The 21,356-nt window shown below is 40.6% G+C and overlaps 1 protein-coding gene across 1 annotated transcript in view; it reads left to right on the top strand.

Moving 5' to 3' along the window:
• Positions 1-21,356, top strand: part of CTNNBL1 (catenin beta like 1) — a 171,676-nt gene that overhangs the window by 57,467 nt on the left and 92,853 nt on the right. The window contains exons 5-7 of the mRNA XM_006764492.2: positions 5,380-5,477; positions 13,853-13,946; positions 16,745-16,836. Of these exons, the coding sequence (XP_006764555.1) occupies positions 5,380-5,477; positions 13,853-13,946; positions 16,745-16,836 (284 nt within the window). The remainder of the gene's footprint in view (positions 1-5,379; positions 5,478-13,852; positions 13,947-16,744; positions 16,837-21,356) is intronic.

The raw sequence follows: 21,356 nt of genomic DNA, 5'->3' as shown, positions 1-21,356 counted from the left end.
TTATCAACCAAGACCATACATGGCTGGTTATCTTTCCAGCAAGCACAGGTCATCTTTGCTTTGTCCTTCTTGAGAAAACAGAAACTATAGGGATTTTAATTGGATCAGAGGCTGGTTTATTGTAACCTTAAGAGACAGAGGATGTGAGAAAACAGCTTGCACCTTGTCCTTTCAACCGTGAGAAGCAGCTTCAGAGTTTATTCTGGCGCTCTGCATCACTGCCGCTGGTGAGGCCTGTCAGCGCTTCTGAGCACATCTCCCCCCTGGAGAGGTAGGAGCCCAGCCATGATTTGGCGGCAGAGTGGAATTCTGGTCTGTGAAGAGCACCTCTGGGGGTGAGGGGAGGGAGAGAAGGCACACCCCACACACAGTGTTCAAGAGTCACTCCAAATGCATTAGGTGGGGTCCAACAGCTGTTGCCTTTTAGAGATAATGCTTTTTACAACAATTTTTCCTTTAAAATAAATTATTTAAACATGTTCAGAGCCCCCCCTTTTGTGAACCTTTTGGAGTGTTACTGCAGAAAAATAAAACCAAAGCTACATTTAAAAATATTTTCTTAAGGTATTGGTAAACAAAGTTTTTATGGCCTAGTTTAAGCGAAATTTACTCAATTTGCCTGAAGGAACAAGGAGGAATAAAACAAGGAGAAGATAAAACCCCAGATGGTGGCTGAGTACCCCTTCTGCTACCACCACCGAAAATCAAAACAAAATAAAAAAAACTCCAAGTTACCAATAAGTATCCTATTTTTGTATGGCATCTGCTTTGTTCTCAATTTAAGTGACAAGTCAGTGGAATCCTTTCTAAAGTCCTGTAGTAGATTACGGAATTTACTGGGTTCTTCCTTAGTATGATAAGCTCTGTTGTGTTCTATTAGGAAAATAAGAAATAGTAGCTTCAGTTGATAGCTATGTGTGGTGGTAGGTGCCCTTGGAGTGTTATGCTCAAGAAATGCCATTGGTATTCTGAAAGATGTGGGTCATCTCTGGCATAGGGTTGATAAGGGAATTGGACATTGGAGATTGGCAAGCTTTTGGTAGATGTGGAGATTTGAGTGCTTTTCAAGTTTGTTTCATGTTCTCTACCTTGCCAATGGAAATTGCCATTCCTCACTTACTGGAAGCTGACATGCTCTTACTAGCTGCTCTTGTAGTCACTACACATTGGATATCAAGTCCATTTTTAAAAACAATTACAACTACTGTACTGATTCCTAGCTAAGTGCCTTATTCTTTAATAAAAAAAAAATCCAGTAAACTAAACCCAGTTTATTCAAAGACTGCTTTCTCTCCATCCAGTTGTTATTCAGAGGTCTCATTGTAATGTTAACTGAGGCTTCAGTACAGTGGGCTGTGCACTAACAGGCAGAAGAGAGAAATTGGTTAGCACCAAGTAGATCTTTGGTGCTGATGGGACAGCTCCCTTTTGTCTGGGATCCTTTTCTAAATCACTGCTTAGTTTTCTCAAATTCTAGAAAGCCCAGAGGACTTGCCAAGTTGTCCTGGTGGGTTTTGTGAAGAATTACTATGGGGTTTGGAAAACAAGGAGCAGAAAGACTTTTTTTAGACTAGCAGGGATCAGTTGAACTTGAGCATTTGGGTCTGAGAATGCTAATGTGTTACAACCTGACTGGGACACACCATATTATCTCAGAGAGTGTGTATAGTAGTCAGGGTTGCCTGTGTTAGATAGAGCCCCAGTGTTAATGAGCAGGAGTGAGGCTGGGAAAGGTTTGAGCCTCCTAAGGGCTTTCTTCTAATTGGACTGGGAAGGGAGCTGGCAGTTGCCCCAGTGCTTTCCTGTAAGTGCTGTCTAATAAGACTTGTGTATCTCTGGCTGTTGTTTTCCTAGGAGCTAGTCTCATCTCAATATTTTCAGAATCTAAGTTACGTGCATTGAAAACAATTTACTTCTTTTTCTTATAGGTAGTCTAACCTCCCTGATAATTTGTACTGATAAGGCACCCGTTTTTTGGTGTGTGTGTGTGTGTGTGTGTGTGTGTTGAGCCATTTAAATGTGCTCTGAAGAAAGTCAGATTAGGTAAAAAGTGCCAAAATGACAATCTAGGAAAAGACCTGTTAATGTAATTTTTAATTTTGTTTATGAGTTTTAGATTAATTCTGTGTCCCAAAGCAGGGGGGTTATAGCTTGCTTTGGACATTTTCCCTGTAGCATGACAGTGCCCACTAACATTTACTAGGTACTTAACAAATATTGAATGAGTGCATTTTCTCCCTCATACTAGTTTGATCTTGATCTAGGATTGAGATGAAATTAAGAGTCCTGGTTCATTCTAGCTACCTCTGCCAACTGTTTCAAAAGGAGAAAAAAACCCATTTTGTCTGTGTTTTTAAATTCATCTGGATTGAGTTCTATCTAATCACTATCCTACTCTAGGAATAAAAGAAAGAGTTTTTTTGTTTGTTTGTTTTTTTTAGAAAGCCCCTTATTTGTTCTATTAAATCAATTATATATTCTGAATCTATCTTGGTTCATTTTTCTTAAGGAAGCCCTTTTGAAATGACTTTTTAAAAAAGCCACCTGCTTACTATATCTTGTTCCTCTTTATCTTAAAATTACACACAAAACAGCATTACTTATGAACACATCTCATTAGAGACTAATAAAGCTAATGTTCAGTTTCTATACCAGGACTCTATTAGGGATCAGGCCTGAAAATAAATATCTAGAGCCAAAAAATAGAAGTAGACAGTCCTCTTTTTCCAAGAGCCATTGTGTTATGGACCATTTGTGCCCTGCTGGTTTTTTTGACTTCACTTCTTATTATACTAGCTTATTGCCCCAGTAGTGGACAGGTACAAAGGGAGTGAGTTGGGTGGTCTTTCTACTGACATGACAAAATAGGCTATCAAAAACTGTGTTTTAGTAATTCACAGAGAGACAGGCTCTCTGTTTTCCTATTATACTTGGACCGGAGAGCCTTTTACCTCGTGAAATGAAATTGTAAATACAGTGGAAAAACCTATCACCCATGCCCAGAGTCTGCTTGTGAAGAAATGCTGGATGGGTGGCAGGCCATGCTGAATTTTCTCAACATTGAGGATTCATCTGTCTATCTGTGGTTCGCATTCTTACTCCTCTTTCTAGTCTTCAAATGACCTTCAAATGTCATATTATATTACCCAGAAGTTGATGATTACACTTACGGACTCATTACTGCCTTGTTGAAATGCTACTTGATGAAAGTTGGGAATTTATGTAAAATCAGTTAATGGTAGGATTGATGAGATGTTTACCAGATCTGGTAGCTGGTAACTCATTTATTATTTGAATTTTCAACTGAGGCAGGAGAGTAGACAAGGAGATATACAGAGGTGAGCAAAAGCAGGTTTGTGAGTTACAGTTGTATGTGAAACACAGTTTATTCTTGTATTATTATTTATTAACTATTTTCCATACGAACAACTATAAACCTAGTTTTGCCCACCCCTGTACACTGGATTATTATAAGAAAAAACTTTGCTTGGTAAAAGTTAGACATTTATCATATTTCTATATAAAACCACAGCCATTGTCAGTTTTTTTCCTTTTAAAAATATTTTTATTGGTTTCAGAGAGAAAGGGAGAAGGAGAGAGAGGGGAAAAAACATACGTGATGATAGAGAATCATTAATTGGATGCCTTGTACTCACCTCTATTGGGGACTGAGTCCACAACCCAGACATGTGCCCTGACCGGGAATCAAACCGGGACTTCCTGGTTCATGGGTTGACGCTCAACTACTGAGCCTCGCTGGCTGGACCACACTAAGTTTTATAGCACTCCTATGTTTGGGGCAAATATGACTTTAAAGACTGAAAGAATAGGACACAGGAACCTTATTTACTTATTTATGATGGTCAGCTGGTCAGTTATTGATGAATAAAATGAAACTTCAAATAATTTTTCCCCCAACAAAAGACGTTCATGAAATACCTAGAATGTCAGTTGGCAGTTAGCAAGTTCTATCATTATTGTTAATATGTCCTATATCTTTTATTTTTCTCTTTCCAGTTCTAGTGAAACTGCCCTGATTCTGACCCTGTTGTCTCATTTCTGGACTCTTTTGTTGTTGCAGTTTTGGAACAGCTGTTCCTCCTTCAGGTGTTGCTTTTCCCACCCCTCGCCCATACACCCCAACTGCCTCCCATTTGCCCACCCGCAACATTCATAATGCTTTCGTGCCACCTGCACACAGCTTTTAGGTTAGCCTTTCAAAATACTGTTATTTTATAGGGTTACCATTATGCTTTTATCTCTTCCCTCCTATTCCATTTCTTCTCCTCTTTATATGCCTTTGTGCATTCTAATCTCTCTGCTTTTATTCCTGTTGTCCTGCCCTCATCTTTTTAGTTGCCTGTTTTCTGACCACTCTGTTTTAACAAATACTTCTTGATTTCTCAGTTCAAGTTGATTGCTGCTTTTTCAAGACATCTGCAGTTAATGTTTCTGTATTCTTCACTTGTTACATATTAGTAATTCCCTGTGATGTATAATTTTTTAAATGTCTCTGATTATCTAATGTTTTCATTTTATGGTGAGGAAACTGAGGCCCAGAATGAAAAATAAATTTGCCTTTGACATTGTCACAGTGTATTATTCATCGTAGGCATTCACTAAATGCAGGTTGATGGAGCAAGGTGTGTGTGTGTGTGTGTGTGTGTGTGTGTGCGTGCGCGTGCGCGTCTCCAAGGTGAGGGAAGAAAAACTTAGTTTAGTTCTGGCTTCCAGTTTCCAAACATAACTTCTTTTTTCTCTGCTTCATGTCTTTATTCATTTATAGGTCCCTCTTTTTCTCCATTTTTGCCTCGTGTTCAATTTTCATTGTTTACGTTTCTTTTTTGTCCAAAACAGCATGGTGTTTGAGGGAAAGGGAGGTTGGTGGGTTCTACACTAGCACGAGCCAGTGTAAATCCTTCCGTTTACATAGTAAATCTATTTGGTCATGCCTTGGTCTCTGAAGATACCAGTCATGTCATCTTAGAAATCATTACTGCCTTTGAAGGTGAACTGTATAAGATAGTTAAGATTATACTGAGTTCCAAGAATTTAAATTATGAGTTTAGGCTAAGGGTGTTTCTCACTGGAAAAGCAACCTCCCAAGTGATCATATTTGAAGTTTTGAAATTTTAAAAAATACAGTGAACCTATGGAATAAGTTGCCAGGAAGGCAACATAGGAAAGAGACAGTCAGTTAACAACATTTATTGAACACCCTCTGTGAGTAGAACCTTGTTGAAGAGATGTAATAAAACCAGAGTGTGTTAAAGGCAAACAGTGATGAAGCAGTTGAGAAGGAAACGGGAGGGAACCAAATGTTTTAGTAAAATGCCAGTAGGGTTTCAGTATGTACGTGATATCCTTAACATTTTTCACATGTGTCCATAGCTGTGGTTGATTTGCTTCAGGAGTTAACAGATATAGACACCCTCCATGAGAGTGAAGAGGGGGCAGAAGTACTCATCGATGCTCTGGTAAGTTGCACATCCCTCTGGGGTTTTGCAGGCTTGTGTGAGGTGTTGACATCATCACCGCCACTGTCTCTGAGTCGCATCATCTGAGTATCAGGTAGAGCTCTGAGGCAAGGCTGGACTGGATGAGGAGAGAGAAAAAGTAGAAATGCAACCTATGGGATACTTTGTTCTTTGGAACTATTTTAGGGAAGGGGTTATAGAGGCCTAACATTTATGAAATATCACTATGTAGTCCTCACCATATCCTCTCAGATGGGTATTATTCTGTTATTCCCCTTTACCGCCATGAAACTGAAGCATAAAGAGACAAAACAACTTGCCTATAGTCACTCAGCTGGGATTTGAACCTGTGTTCTCTTTGACTCCATGTTCCTGTTCCTCTACACTCAACTGTGTTGCTACTGACCTTTTCACAAAAAGTTTTCGTGGATGTTTCTTTTCTCCTCTGGCCTTCATAATTCCAAATGCGGGTAGAACAGGTATCATTATTACTTATTTCATAGACAGGGATTTGGAGAATGTTAAAAATAAGAACAAACCTTCTGGCTCACCCAGGCCAGAGTTGCAGCCCTGCCTGTAGAAGACAGGGCCAGTTGATTTCGGCATTCTTTTTGGTGGAGCCTTGGCAAGGCCTCAGAATCTGCCTCAGCTATTGTTCCAGGCAGCAGCCAATCAAAGGGAGTTTACATGTGAGGTGAACCAGTAGACCCATCACCTCGTTTACACGTGAGGAACCCCAGATGGAAAAACGAAGGCTTTCACTGGGCTACACAGCTAGTCCCTGCAACAGCTGAGATTAGAGCCAGCATCTTCTGATCCCTCCACAGTCCTTTCCCACCACATCATGCTTTGTGATCAGAGAGGGCTCAGAGGCTGAAAAGGTACCACAGCTGGCCAGTGGCAGAAGTGAGTTGAGTCCAGCCTCCTACCCTGATACTTCCTGTGGATTTCTGTCCACCCACCAAGCCGTCACTCTCCTCAGGGCTCAGGTGGTTTTCCTTCCTTTCTATTGTCTCATCTTTTCTGTCAGGTAGGAAGTCAGTACTGGTTTTGATGCAGTTTGCAGAGTTTATCATAGGTCTCTGCAGCCACTTGTACTAGATTATTTTGGCATGCTCGTTAGGCCACCTTCTGGCCCAATAAACCTACTGAATCAGGATGGTTGGGATTGGGGTCCCAAGGGATTCTGAGATCTCATTGTTACACTGCCCACCCCTTTCTCACCCTTTCTCCCTCAAGGTTCTTGACACCAGAAATTTCCTGTGCCGTGCTCACTGCTGGCATTTGGTGTGAATGAAGGGGTTGTGAACCCACTGGATATGAAGAACTCTTTTATAAAGAGCAAAGCTGGAGTCCAGCAGGGCCATTTGTGACTTAGGATGATGAAAATTTCTATTGCCATTTTCTTTCTTCCTAGAGCAAACTTCCACTTTTGTGGAATTCAGGAACTTTATTTTTCTTCAGAAAGAAAAGCACGATGTGGGGTGTCCTTTTGTTTTGAGGCGCATCCGAAGGAAGGCTGTGGCACTTGCTCCTTCACTGTGTCTCCACGGTGTCATGTGTGCAGTCTTACCTCCCAGAGGTTAATTACAGTGGCCCGGAATGAGCCTTCCTGCTTGGTCCCTGGGCTGATTTTAATTACCATCCTTTGCCTGTGAATAGAGGAGATGAGAGAGGAGCGGCTAGCCTGCCTGCTGCCTGTAAAACATACTCAGAAACAGCAGTTCACACAAAAGCTCTCTTTTGTGTTTTCTGTGTTGCCAAGTCCGCCAACAAATGCTGGACCTTGAAGATTTTATTGTTTGTTTAGGAAAAAACAGTCCATTCTCAGTCTGGGGAGCCATTACATAGCTGCTACACAGGGTGTTCTGTTTGTTTTGTTTAGTTTTTTTTATTTTTTATTAAGATTTTGACTTTTATGGCTTTATAATGGTCAGTCTGGTGTGAATCACAAACAATGGAACATTCCTAGACTCCCATATATTATTTGTTTGCAGCCAGTAGAAGCCATCAGTAAATATTAGAGAGCAGAATCAGTGGGTGGTCTTCCTTTATTTTTTTTTCTGCCCTTGTGCTGCATTCGGGAAGATGTTTGATAAGTATTCTCATATTATAAGGGTTGAGTTGTCTCCACAGTTTTAATTTGGGGCCAATATCAGAGGCCTGGAATTGCATGAGCAGAGGCTAGAGGGCATGTAGCAGAATTTATTGTGCTGTGCAGTTTGCAGTTATTGCCTTGGTCTTTTTCCCAGTTGGAAGTCCTAAGCAATAGAAGAGCCCATTTGTGTGGGAAGAGAGTGCTCTCCTGGCATTATCGGGCATCTTTGGAGTTTAAAATTTGGTACACACCCACTGCTATGATTTATGCAAAAGGTGAATATTTGTGCTTTATAACAAGTTGACTTGGTAACCTGGAAAGTAGACTCTTCTGAAGAGCAGTAAATGCAAGTATATTTGCTTTGATGACAGTTCTCTGGCATACCTCTGAAAAAGACTGGACTTCTTGAGAGTTTTGATTAAATTACAGTCATTTTTCTACTTGCTAGTCCTAAATCTTGCCATGTGCTTGGCAGTCCAGGCCTTTGCTCACATCTCTCTCAGCTTGGTAAATCTTGCTTCTCCTGGGCTACCAGGAATACACCTGATCATCCTTTAAAGCCTAACTTAAACCTTATCTTTTCTCTTCTGAGGCTTTTTTTTCTGACTCATCACCTCAGCAGAATTTGTGTTCCCCTAGCACTTTGTACATCCTGGCACTTGGCACCTTGGCTTATAGACACCTGTATCTAAGCTTGTCTTCCCTGAACTGTGATCCCTGTCAGCGGAGTGGCAGCTCTGTCACTTACCAGCTGTGTGTCCTTGGGAAAGTTACCTAACCTTTGGTACTCAGTTTCTTCTGTAAAATGGGGATAGCAGTGGTAGTGCCTATTGCACAGGGCTGAAGTGAGGAATAAATGAGATGTTTGATATGGTTTAGAACAGAGCCTGGCACAGTATAAACACCCAATAAATGTTGAGCATTACCTTCATAAAGTCACATATGAAATACTTAGTAAATGTCAACGTCTACCACAAAGTGAAATGTTTTTTGAGTTCAACAAACATTTTTTTCATTTCAACAGATATTCAAAAAACACTTAGAACAAATACTTAAAAAAACAAAACCAAACACAAAAGAAAAACCATTTTAAGGGTGTGGGCCTAGATAAGACATGGAAGGATAGATGTTTAGTTTTTTACAAAAAGATGAAATAAGTGATAACACAGGCAGTATATTAAGAATGGTTGTGAGAGATTCAAGCCTCTGTGGAAATGAGGAGGGAGCAATCACTTCTGCTGGCGAGGAGTCAGCAGGGACAGCATTGCTGCAGATATTGGCCTCTGTGAGGAGGCTTTAATGTCGGGGTGGACGGAGGGGACACAGCCAGAGGCGGTGGAAATGTGGCTGGCCCGGGAAGCTGGTCAGTATGGCTGGGAGCTACCATTTGCTATAAAGAGTTTAATAAGCCTTGTTCGGTTTTACACAGTAGTTACAGTATCAGCCCTCAGACCAAGAGGTCTCGGGTTCAGTTCCTGGTCAAGGGCATGTACCTAGGTTGCAGGATCTCCACCCCGAGCCAGGATGGATATGGGAGGCAACCGATTGATGTGTCTCTCTCACATTGATGTTTCTCCCTCCCACTCACTCCTTCCCTTCCACTCTCTCTAAGAAAATCGATGGAAAAATTAGTCCTCAGGTGAGGATTAACAAAAACAAAAAAATAAACAAACAAAAATGAGTTTAATGAAAGTGGCTTTGATGTAGAGAGCCAGTCCCATTCAGCAAGTAGTCCCATTCTTGCTCTCAATTCACCCAACTTCATTTGAAGGCCTGTGTTGGTTTGGTGTTTGTTGGTTGTCAATGCAGGTTGCTGTTTGGGTTGGCAGGGTTCCTCTAAGGCAGTGCCCCACAGGGGGGCAATTTTATTTTTAAAGGGGGCAATTCGAGAATGAGTTATTAACAGTGAATTTTTGCATTTCTTATGGTTCTAAGGGCCCCATATCCTATATAATAAAAAGCTAATATGCAAATCCACCAAAGGCAGAACAACTGGTTGCTATGACGTACACTGACCACCAGGGGGCAGACACTCAACGCAGGAGCTGCCCCCTGGTGGTCAGTATTGTTATTTATTAACAATTTCTTAGTGATTTCTTCTTCAGTACTTCAACTGTCCTTTATTTTTCTCTTTCATGGATGCCATGTTCTTTGGAAACTTGTTTAGACCAAGTTAATGGCCTTTTAGGCTTTCTCCACTTGAATAAGAGTTCACTTTTTGAATAATAATAATTATATGTCCTGGGCCAGCGGGGAGGGGGGCATCAGGATTTTAGAGATGCTTAGGTGGGGCATAGCCAAAAAAAAAGTTGGAAACCACTGCTCTGAGAGCACTTATTATATAAATTTCTGGATCCTATTATGTTTGTCCCTTTCCACTTATGTTAACAGCCTCACCTTTATCTGTATTTGCTCCCAAGCAAAATTCATTTGTTCATTCATTCACTAAATATTTATTGAGTGCTTGGTATATTCTCAATTCTATGAACTGGGTATATAGCAGTGAACAAGACTGACAAAGTCTGCTTTTGTGGAGCTCATATTCTAGTGCAGGGAGAAATGGTAAGTAAACAAGAAGCAGATAGTGATTCTCTGTTACATAGAGAATTAAAATAGAGTGATGTGATGTAGCGTGACTGGGAAATCACATTGGATTAGATAGTCGGGAAAGGCCTGAGTTCTGAATGACAGGAAGAAAACAGCCATCAGAATGACCAAGGGCAAGATGGACAAGTGTAAAGGCCCCAAGGCAGGAATGAGCTTGACATAGTTGAGGAACAGAAAAAAGGCCTGTACTGTTAGCACACAGCTGGGATGAGGGGAGAGAGCACAGTCAGGGCCAGGCCACTCTGGGGTTTTTAGGCCTTGGTAGTAAGTTTGGGTGGAATTGCCTGTGTAAAGGGGAGTAATTGGAGGATCATAAGCAGGGAGTAGTAATGTAGTCAGACCTAACATTTTGAAAAGACCAATATTGCCCTGGCTAGTGTCACTCAGTGGTTAGAGTGTCAGCCTGTGCACCCAAGGGTCTCAGGTTCAACTCCCAGTCAAGGGCATCTCTGGCCCCTGTCAAGGCACAGGGTGCAGGAGGCAATCGATGTGTCTCTCTCACATGGATATTTCTTTCTCTCTTTTCCTCTCCCTCCCTCCTTTCCACTGTCTAAAAATCAATGGAAAAAAATATCCTTGGGTGAAGATTAACAAAACAAACAAACAAACAAATAAATAAAAAGAACACTCTTGACAGCTATGTGGATAATGGATTGGAGGGGGAAGAGTGGAAACTAAAATATTATTAGGCCGGTTGCAACAGGATAAATTTTGCATTATGACAATATAATTATATTTTTACTTAAAACGTATTGCTTAATGAAGATTCAGTGTGGGTATGTGTGTGTGTTTGGGGGGGGGGAGCTGGTATTATTTTTAAAATAGGAATTTCCAGAACTCTTACCCAGTAGAAAAACTCCAGTTAACCTCTTGAAAAGCCTATTGGCAGATTGTACAAGATATGAAATGATTCCCTTAGTAAATTCCCCCCATTTGTCCCTTTCCTATTTCCTCCTTTTCTCTTGTATCCATTCTTTCTGGTCAAGTGGAAAAGGATGTTTGATCACGCCCTTGAAATTTATCTCAGTAGGGCCTGCTGCAATATTGTTTGGGAGACCTAGTAAGAAGCAGAAATAACCAGGAACTTATCAGAAAACGTCAGGCTTAAACAGTTATGATTTCCAAGGCTAGGGTTGCTCTGACTGAACAATCTTTAATGTTTTAATCCCTAAGCAGGATTTGTTTTTAGTTTCAGAAATAGTCACAGTTCCAAAAAATAGGCATGAAGGTGGTCGAACCAAGCTGTGAGAGGGAGTAAGACAGAATGCTAATTTATGTTTGTCACTAGGCGATATCCAGAGCTATGCATAATATAAATATTTTCCAAGAGTTTCTGAGCTAAATGTGTTTTGATGGCTTTGACCCTCCTGCAATCAGATAAACTTGCATTTAACCCAGCTAAACATAAAGTTTCACACTTTGCAAGCTTAAAAAGGCTGTCTGTTAGAAATTAGATTTGCGTGGCAAGCAAAAAAAATTTTTTCTTCTGGCCAAACACCCATTTTCCATAACCATTCAGTCCCGGGATTTGAATGTGTTGCTTATGCCACTGTCCCCCGCACTTTCTAGACAGCAGAGCTGGGAAACATAACTAAGAACCAAGGAAAAGGAGGGAAATAGTGCAGATAAAGCAGCAGTAAGCGATTGAACCTGGTGAAGCAGTTTGCAGAACTGACAAGCCGTGTGATACCCAGTGGAGTTGCAGTGTCTGCTTCTTTAGGATTCAGGGAGATTATAAGTCAATCAGGGTGATTTAGGGAAAAACAAATTGTGACATGGTTCATCTTTTTCCCAGATGTTTTTCTGTTTTCTTTCACATACCCAAATTGTCCAATTAATTAAGGAAAGCATTGCAGTGGATTTCTTTGATGCAGCTTTTGCTAGCTGTGCGATTTGAGAGCAAGCTTGTGTATCTCCTTCATATAAGAGGGGAAAACAGCTCTTCCTTGTATTTAGGGGTGCTCTCAATTTTGACATCAGTATCCCCTCTAATATGCAGCTAGTGTTTCACTAGTACATTGTTCCTCATACCAGGGCATAAAGGAGATCTTCATTTGTGATTCAGGTATTGCAAATTAGTCAATAATTTCAGCCCCCCTCGCCAGATGTTTCCTTTAAGTCTCCCTGAGAAAGAGTAGAGGTCTTATTTCAAGATCCATCTCTCTTGCCATTGCTTATCCTCAGGCTCAGTTTGCATTGTGTCTGTAGTGTGCCTTATACACAATGCTCAGGAAGGGTCAGTTGAATGAGACTATTTCCTTCTCTCTCCTTTCTTTTTCCCTCACCAAAGTTATAGGGTATGAAGGGGAAAAGTAAAGTCTCAGAGCTGGTCACTTCTGCCACAAGCTTTATGACTTTGGCCAGGCTAATTAACCTTTCTGGATCTTTGTTTTCTCGCCTATAAAAGCTGTGGTGGTTACATGAGAGTAAATGGAGAAGTGTTTTATCAATTAATTTAAATTTAGCAAAATTTACTGAGCATCTGCGAGGTATAGCATTGCACTAGGCTTTGAAGAGTATACCAAGATGAATGAGGATGAGGTGCCTGCCTTCCAAAAACTTGAGTTTTTCTTAGCCCGTGGGAGATGAGCAGTGAATACTCAGGTATAAGAATGGATAAAGGGCTAGATTCTAACTCTCACCTTAATTTTTGACCCAGACCCAGGGTAAGGCATGCCACATATATTCACTTAATCTTTACAACTTGTTTTCATGCCCTAGAGAGGAAACTGAGGCAATGAGAGAGATCTTATCTTCCTGTACAGGTTTACTTATTGGCTACTACTTAGAAATTTATTAGCAGATATGTAATCACTTCTTGAAGATTAGGTATTTTCTTAGTTGCCTCTTCTTGTTTTGCCTCAGGGTTACCTGGAGGGCAGTCTCCCCCAAGCCTAAAATTGTGCCAGAAGGTAGTGTGAAGTAGTATAAGCATTATTTCACCTAAGAAGGGAGCTTGGTTTTGCTTTTGGTCTCACTGCTGAGTAGCTGTGTGGTCTTGGCTAAGTCATTCATCTCTTGAATATCAGCTGTATGATGTGGCTAATGAAAGGTTCTTCTAAGAGTTTTGTGAATCAAATTATGAGAGAAATAGAATTGCTTGCTTATGTAATATAAATGTAAGGCATTTTATTATGTTAATACTCTTTTCAAAAAGGAATTAGAAATTCATCAGAAGTAATAGTTTCATAAAAGCTTAGCATGGAAAGTTAGCAATGTTTTGAGTTGAACCCTAAATTTTGAGGCCACTATAAAGTATGGCTAGTAACCTATCAACTAAACCTCTCTTGGTCCTGTGGCCGAGAAGCATGCTTTGACTTAAGTGAACTGTTGACCTGACTTCAGATGGCATTTTTGGAAGGTGCTTTAACTACCACAGGAAGGTAGAAAGAACTCTGAACTTGATTTCAGAAGGCCAAGGTTCAAGTGTATTAGTACTGTCACTCATCACTTTGTAACCTTGAATTTTACTTGGTCTCCTTAAGCTTCAGTCTTAAGTTAGGAAGAATGATGCCTGACTCAGAGTCACTTCACAGCTCAAGGATAATGGGATGGGAGAGCACGCGCTAAACCATAGGCGGCTGGTTATTTACTTTGTTCCTTCAGTAGAGAAGTGAGCACTACTTTGTGACATGTATCCCTCTCTCATTTTGCTTCCCCGTGGATGAAGGTGGACGGACAAGTGGTAGCACTGCTCGTGCAGAATCTGGAGCGCCTGGACGAGTCTGTGAAAGAGGAGGCGGACGGTGTGCACAACACTCTGGGTAAGGGCCAGGGCAGCCAGCCTTCTCCGAGTTTCTTTGTGTTTGTTGTGGGGCTTGGTGCTCATTTCCCTTCCTCCTTCATAATAGAGTCAGCAGCAGTAGTGTTTTCTTTCGGTCTGCTCCCAAACTGCCTTTTCAGAAATGAAGACCCTTGTGTAAATTTCATATAACTGCAGCTTTGGTTTGGCTTGCAGGTAATAAAAGCAGAAATGCACCTTCCTGCAAACCACTGTCTTCTTTTAGCAGGTGCTTGCCTCCAAAAGTTAAGATGAAGTCTATGAAAAAAATATATATTTTTTTAAACAATTTTTTAGTCTTCTTATGTTGGTTTTTCTTCCTTTCACTGGCACTACAAACTTTTGAACAACTGTGTATCTTTATAGGACATTTTATTTAAGAAAGAGTTAGTGTTTCTTTTCTTATGTGCAGTTTGCCGTGTAAACTGTGGGTTGCAATATTGCCATTAACTTGTCTGCCCCTTCATTATGTGTCCATTAAAGTGAATTCCTCTGCAGGATTTCCCTCCGACACCTCCCCAGTCTTCCACCCTGTAAAGTTGCCAAACCAATAGCTCATTTAAAATCATGCTTTTGGGTAGTCCTCTTTATCACTGGTCGCTGTCGAATAAAGCCGTAAGTGACATATCTGTAAGTAGAGCTTGAGAAATGAACGGGGCCCAGCAGAAGCAGAAAGTTTGATGAGATTAGATTTTCTCTCAGCTCTTTTGTGTCTGGCACAGATTTCTCTTGTAGTTTTATACTCTCTTTCTTGAAGATTATCATAAAGAAGGAGGAAAAAGGGAGTACCTAGGGAGTAAGAGGAGAGAGAACACAATAATCAGTAATTTGGGGGCTGGCCCTAGTCTACAGCCAGAATTTAGCACTGCCATCTGTTAGTCTAATGCTGAATTTTGCTGAATGGAAAGCTTATCAAAGTCTTAACTGACTGTTAATTAAAAGGGCCTGATGTAATGGAAAAAGTACCAGCCTGGCAATCTGTAGAAATCTGTCTACTTTCAGCTTGGTCACCTACCAACAGCTCAGCAAAGTCATCCCTCCCTCCCTTATTGAGCACCTGACGTTTGTCAGGCACTGTGCTAGGCACTGGGCAGATTAAAAAGGAATTAGGCTTGGTTCTACTTCTTAAGAGGCCGACTGATGGGATGGTCTGGAACAGAAAGGGAAGGTAATAGAGGTGACAGATAGTTTAACAGGAGTTAGTGGAGAGCACTATGGAAGTGAAGAGGAAGGGTCTCCAAATTGCTGTATAGAAACAAGTAGCACTGGGGCTGAATGGGCTGAATATGAAGACCGATACATTTTGACAGAAATGTGAGAAGGATCCTTGGGCAGGGGAGTAGCATTTGCAAAGCTGTGAATGGACCTGAGCTTTGGGGAAGAACAGAAACGCACTATAGCAGTGGGAGTAGAAGTGATGGGAGATGGGACTAGGGGAGTAAATTTGTCCAGATGATGGAAGACCTTGTAAACTATGGATTTTATTCTAATGAGCAATAGGAAACCATCTAAATTATAAGCAGAAGAATAAGAATGAGTTGATTAATATGAATGAGTTGATTTTCTTAGAAAATGTGAGTAATTTAAGGTATCATAATGATCATCTTTCAGGGGTCTGGTTGCTACTCTGCTCCCAAGGCTTTATGTCCCACTCCCTGAGGGGGCTTCCCAGTTATTCTTTTTGTTTTTTTTAATCCTCACCCTAGGATATTTTTTTCTGTTGATTTTTAGAGAGTGGAAGGGAAGAAGAGACGGGGGAAGAAAACATTGGTATGAGAGAGACATATCAATTGGCTGCCTCCTGTATGAGCCCTGACCAGGGCCAGGGATTGAACCTGCAACCCAGGTACATGCCAGAAGCTCTACCCACTGAGCAACACCATCCAAGGCTGCCCTGTTATACTTTAACTTGAAGATTGACATGGACAGAGGAGTGAGGAAAAAGATTAGGGGTGGTGATTTTTGAACCCTTTCTCCTACAAGCATTGTGCTTGGAGAACACAGAATTCTTTCTGCTTTATAATAACATACTCTGGGATATAGGGTGGAAGAGGTCATAAAGGAAATGAAATGAAAGCATTGGATGTGTTAGAATGGGACTATAGGTAATTTTTTTAAATGTCCCCCTTTTTAGTATCATAGTTATGCAATAACTTTTTTGGCCTCCTAATTTTTAATTTCTCTATTAAGCAGCAATTTGGCTGTTTTTGGAGAGAGTGGGACCAATTATGTTTGCTTCTGAGTACCAGACAGTTACTTCTGCCAGCATGGCCTTTCACCTCTATGCACATTATTTTTTTCAATTAAGATTATGCTTGGTTCTTTGCAGTCCAGGCAAAGAGAACTAAAAGTGGATGAAACAGGAAAGGAAGAGACTATGAATTCACCATCTCCTGATTTTTTTCCTAAGGTCTTTATGAAGGCTTCTGTCCCTTTCTTTAGTCACAGTCTCTCAGATTCTAGTACAATGAGGACTAAGGATCTTCGTAGGTAAAGATCCACCCTTCTGTGTGTTCTGCTCTAGTGTAGTTCCCTATTAGCACAGAAAGTCTATCTCTCCTTTTGTGAACTCCATCATTTTCAGTTATAACTTTTACTTATAACTTGAAGAAAAGAAGCCCATCACATTTCCCTGGTTAATCTAAAAATGACAACACATCATCTGGCTGGGAGGAATACAGAGAAGTAGAAAGAGGAATAAAATGCCGGCCATGGGAAGCAGGCTTGTTGCAGATGGAACTAAGTTCTCTTCCCAAATGACTGGTGTCTGTCTCCCTTCAGCTATTGTGGAAAACATGGCTGAGTTCCGGCCGGAGATGTGTACGGAGGCTGCCCAGCAGGGTCTTCTGCAGTGGCTGTTGAAGAGGCTGAAGGTAAGTTTGGCTTTGTGGGAAGGCAGGTCAAACCTCTCTGTGTGAGCCTGGCTCATGCTGGGTCTTTGGCATTGATTGTTATCCCCAGGCTGTATCTTGTTTGAGAATTTTTTTGGTACTTCTTGCCTCTTTCTTTATTTCACCTCTTGTTTGTTTTAAAAGAAAACAGTTTTAAAATAGACTTTGATACCTCTGAAAATATTACAAACTTGTAGAAATACAAACAAATGCATGTGATACAGAAGGTATAAAACTGAAGGTAAAAGTTCCCCTCTACTGATTGCTTCTGGTTCCACCTCCCAGAGGCAGCCACTGTTAGCAAACAGTATTTTATCTATCCTTCCAGAAATTTGTTGTGCACATATAGAAGTGTATGTGTGTGTGTGTGTGTGTGTGTGTGTGTGTGTTTCACAAATAGAAATACATAGTATTTTTTAAAGCCCCTTAACCTGGCCTGTCTGACCTTCCATTTCTCAGTTTTAAAACATGGGCCTTATTATCTTTCAGATATCTCTGTTACCTATCCCCTACTCTGCAAAGGTCAAAATTATTTTGACTTCTGTATTTGTCTTGCTCATGCTCCTTCCACCAGAATGACTCCTGTCTCTTTCATATATTTTTAGATTATATACACTATTCCATTAACCAGCTTAAATCCCTACTCTTTCATATATCCTCCCATCATTTTTAGAATTGGAAGGAAGTGTATTAAGTTCTATTGCAGATAAAAAATTGATACTTATAGAGATTAAGTGCCTTGCCCAAATTCATAGAGCTAGAATTAAAATCCAAGCATCCAGACTCCTTTATGCACCATTTCCCTAGCACCACTCTTCTTCCCCCCCTCCCCCAGCCCCCGCCCTAAGCCCATACTGCTATCTTTCTTTCCTGAATAGCAACCATTTTACTTTCTCCCTACTGGTTCTCCTGTGGGGATTAGCAGATCTGGGTTCTCCCAGTTATATACCCATAACTGTGTGACACTGCCCTTCATGGAGCATCTTTTCTTCATCACTTGGCAGACTTGAATTTTATTATGTGTGCTCATTGTCTTTCTCCAAATACCCTTAAGCTCCTTAAGAGCAAGGACTGAGTTTCTATCACATTTGCATCTTCTCCCAGTTGTTCTCAGGGTGTGCATCCTGACCAGGAGCATCCGAATCACCTGGCAGCTTGTTAGAAATGTGCATTCTTTTTTTTATTTTTTAAAATATATTTTTATTGATTTCATAGAGGAAGGGAGAGGGAGAGAGAGAACCATCAATGATGAGAGAGAATAATTGATCGGCTGCCTCCTGCATGCCCCTCACTGGGGATTGAGCCCACAACTAGGGCATGTGCCTTGACCAGGAATTGAACCATGACCTCCCAGTTCATAATTCGGCACTCAACCACTGAGCCATGGTGGCTGGGCAGAAATACACATTCTTAGGGTGGGGGGAAGGGGAAGAGGTCAACCAAAGGACTTGTATGCATGCATATAAGCATAACCAATGGACACAGACACTGAGGGGTTGAGGGCATGAGCGGGGGTGGGGTGCGGGGGGCAAAAGGGGGATAAGAACACATGTAATACCTTAATCAATGAAGAAAATAAATAATTTTTTTTAAAAAAGAATAACTTTCCCTTTAAAAAAAGAAATACACATTCTTGAATCCATCCCACTAGACCAGCCGTGGGCAAACTACGGCCCGCGGGCCGGATCCGGCCCATTTGAAATGAATAAAACTAAAAAAAAAAAAAAGACTGTACCCTTTTATGTAATGATGTTTACTTTGAATTTATATTAGTTCACACAAACACTCCATCCATGCTTTTGTTCCGGCTCTCCGGTCCAGTTTAAGAACCCATTGTGGCCCTCGAGTCAAAAAGTTTGCCCACCCCTGCACTAGACCCACTGAATCTGTCCAGCTTGGGGTGGAGCCAGCAACCTATCTTAACATCCAAGTGATTCTGATACATGCTAACATCTAAGAACCAGCATCCTAGATTATTTGTTTATATTACTTGGTAAAACCATGCTATTTTACTGATCATGTATATTTATTCAGTAGTCCTTGAATAATATTAAGTGTGTAGCACATTGATGACTCTCCTTTTTGTATTGGTCACCTAGTAATATATAGAGATATGCTTGGATTTCTTCATCCACTAAATGAAATCACTAATTTGTACTAATGAGGATGAAATCCATTGTAGATGATTGCATTAAATGGTTTAGCAGGTAAGCAAATAACAGTGGTGTGAGAGATACTGCAGCACAGTTTATTTTTCCATGGGGAATACAAACTTCTTAGGATATCATGTACTATTGAAAATGACACCAAAACCCCCCAATTTTATTTTTTTTCCTAAAGAAACAAAATTAAGATTCCCCTTTTGTTTCTCAATTAAATCAATGCTTTAAAAACAGTTGCAACCTTCAGCAAACGAGCTAATGAATTGAGTATTGGCTTTATTACACAACATGTACAACTGGTTAATGCTAGGTCCTTAGCCTCGATGACCAGGAGTTGGCAGTTTACAGGCCACAGCCTGCTTTGACAGTGGTACAGGGCTGTAGATGTGTCTGAACCTGCCCCATGTGTTTCAAGTACAGAGGTGAGCTGCAGAAATAACCTGAAGCTTCTGGCTGCGGGTGGTAGCATAGTTATTTTGTACTTTCCAAAAAAGCAGCAGCTCCCAAAAAGGTGAAGTTTAATTTTATTCAAGGCTAGTGCATGCTGAGTACAAACTTGTGCTTGACTCTGTAATTACTCTGACAGCTGAAAGGTTCAGGATTACCAGCTCCTGGATAGAAGGGAGCCCCAGAAGTTCCAAATCCCATTGGTTTACTTTGCCAAATCCAAGGGACTATGGCTGCTAAATGAATTCTCCTTTCTTCTAATTTTGACTAAATGTCCTCGTAATTTGGCAGTTTGGGATTTTGCAAGCTTGGAGGCTGTCATCTCTGGCTGGTGACTTTTGTCTTTGGCTAGACATTAGAGATTTTTCTCTTTTTCCTCACCTAGCCCATCGTTTATTTCTTTTCCATCAGTTTAAAATATTTGTTTGTCATCTTCATCATCATCACTCACACCACTAAGTTTTCCCTGTCTCGTGTGAGTGTTGTACATTGGCTATTATCGTGTACAAAGCGTTATTCTAGATACTGTATGTACTGTACAATATGTACTAGTTAATTTCCGATCCTCATAAACAACTCTCCAAGCGAGTGCTGCTATCCCCAGTTTACAGATGAGGAAAGAATCCCAGAGAGGAGGAGATACCTTGTCCAAACCCCATGGGAAGTATGTGGGAGAGCATGTGACAGCCGGCCTTGCTAGCTTTAAAGCCTCCCCCTCTTGCCAGGCTGTTTCCCAAAAGCATCTCTTTCAGGGTCTGAAGCGTTGCAGTGCTCAATGTTGGAAGTTGAAGGGCCTAATCATTTTGACTTTCTGATTAGATTACTCCTTCATGCCAGTTTTTCAATCAAAGGACCTATATTTTAAGAAAAAAGTGATGAAGTTAGATTTTGATTTTTTAAAAATTTTTGTTTACTTTGGGCAAATTGGAAACTCCTTGAAGTGATACACAGCAAAAACTGCAGATTTTCTGGGGGGAATCAGGAATTCTCAATAGAGGGGAACTCAGTTGTTGGGTGCCTATTAAGTATATACTAGTTTATTTAATTACCTCATGAGAAAATTATAATTTGTTTTCAGCTAACATGAGAGGAATTGAATTAGAGAGGCAGAGTAATTTGGCCAAGATCAAATGGCAGGTAATTGTTAGAGCTGAGATTCTAGTGTGGATATTTCTGATTCTAGTCATCAGAAAAACTTTTAGTACCTACTGTTAGATACTTCCATCTCTTATTTAATTCTCATAGTAACTCCCCCAAGAGATGTTATTTTATTATTTCCATTTTACAGATAAGGAAACTCGGGACCAAGAAATGTTATTTTGGGTCATAGATGCCCATTCTCAGTTCACGGTGCCATTAGTGTCTCAGAATTTTGTTTTTACAGCATCCCTGTGCCAGAAAGGATATAACTGCCACATGTATTAAGTAGTTATGTGCAGATAGTTTAATACATATTTATGTATTAACAATTTAGTGCCATTTGAAAAAAAAATACACATGAATTAAAAGGCAATATATATTTTATTTAATTCTTTTTTTAATTAAATCTTTATTGTTCATATTATTACAGTTGTTCGTCTTTTTTTCCCCCCATAGCTTTCCTCCACTCAGTTCCCACCTCACCCTCTGCCCTTACCCCTCCCACTGTCCTCATCCATAGGTGTACGACTTTTGTCCAGTCTCTTCCTGCACCCCCGCACCCTTTCCCCCCCCAAGAATTGTCAGTCCACTCCCTTTCCATGCCCCTGGTTCTATTATATTCACCAGTTTACTCTGTTCATCAGAATTTTTATTCACTTGATTTTTAGATTCACTTGTTGATAGATATGTACTTGTTCAAAATTTTTTCTTTACCTTTTTCTTCTTCTTCCTCTTCTTAAAGAATACCTTTGA

The sequence above is a fragment of the Myotis davidii genome, unplaced genomic scaffold, assembly GCF_000327345.1.
Source record: "Myotis davidii unplaced genomic scaffold, ASM32734v1 scaffold38, whole genome shotgun sequence".
NCBI classification, from domain to species: Eukaryota; Metazoa; Chordata; class Mammalia; order Chiroptera; family Vespertilionidae; genus Myotis; species Myotis davidii.
Note: the sequence above shows the minus strand (reverse complement) of the source record. Positions and strands in the feature narration are given on the sequence as shown.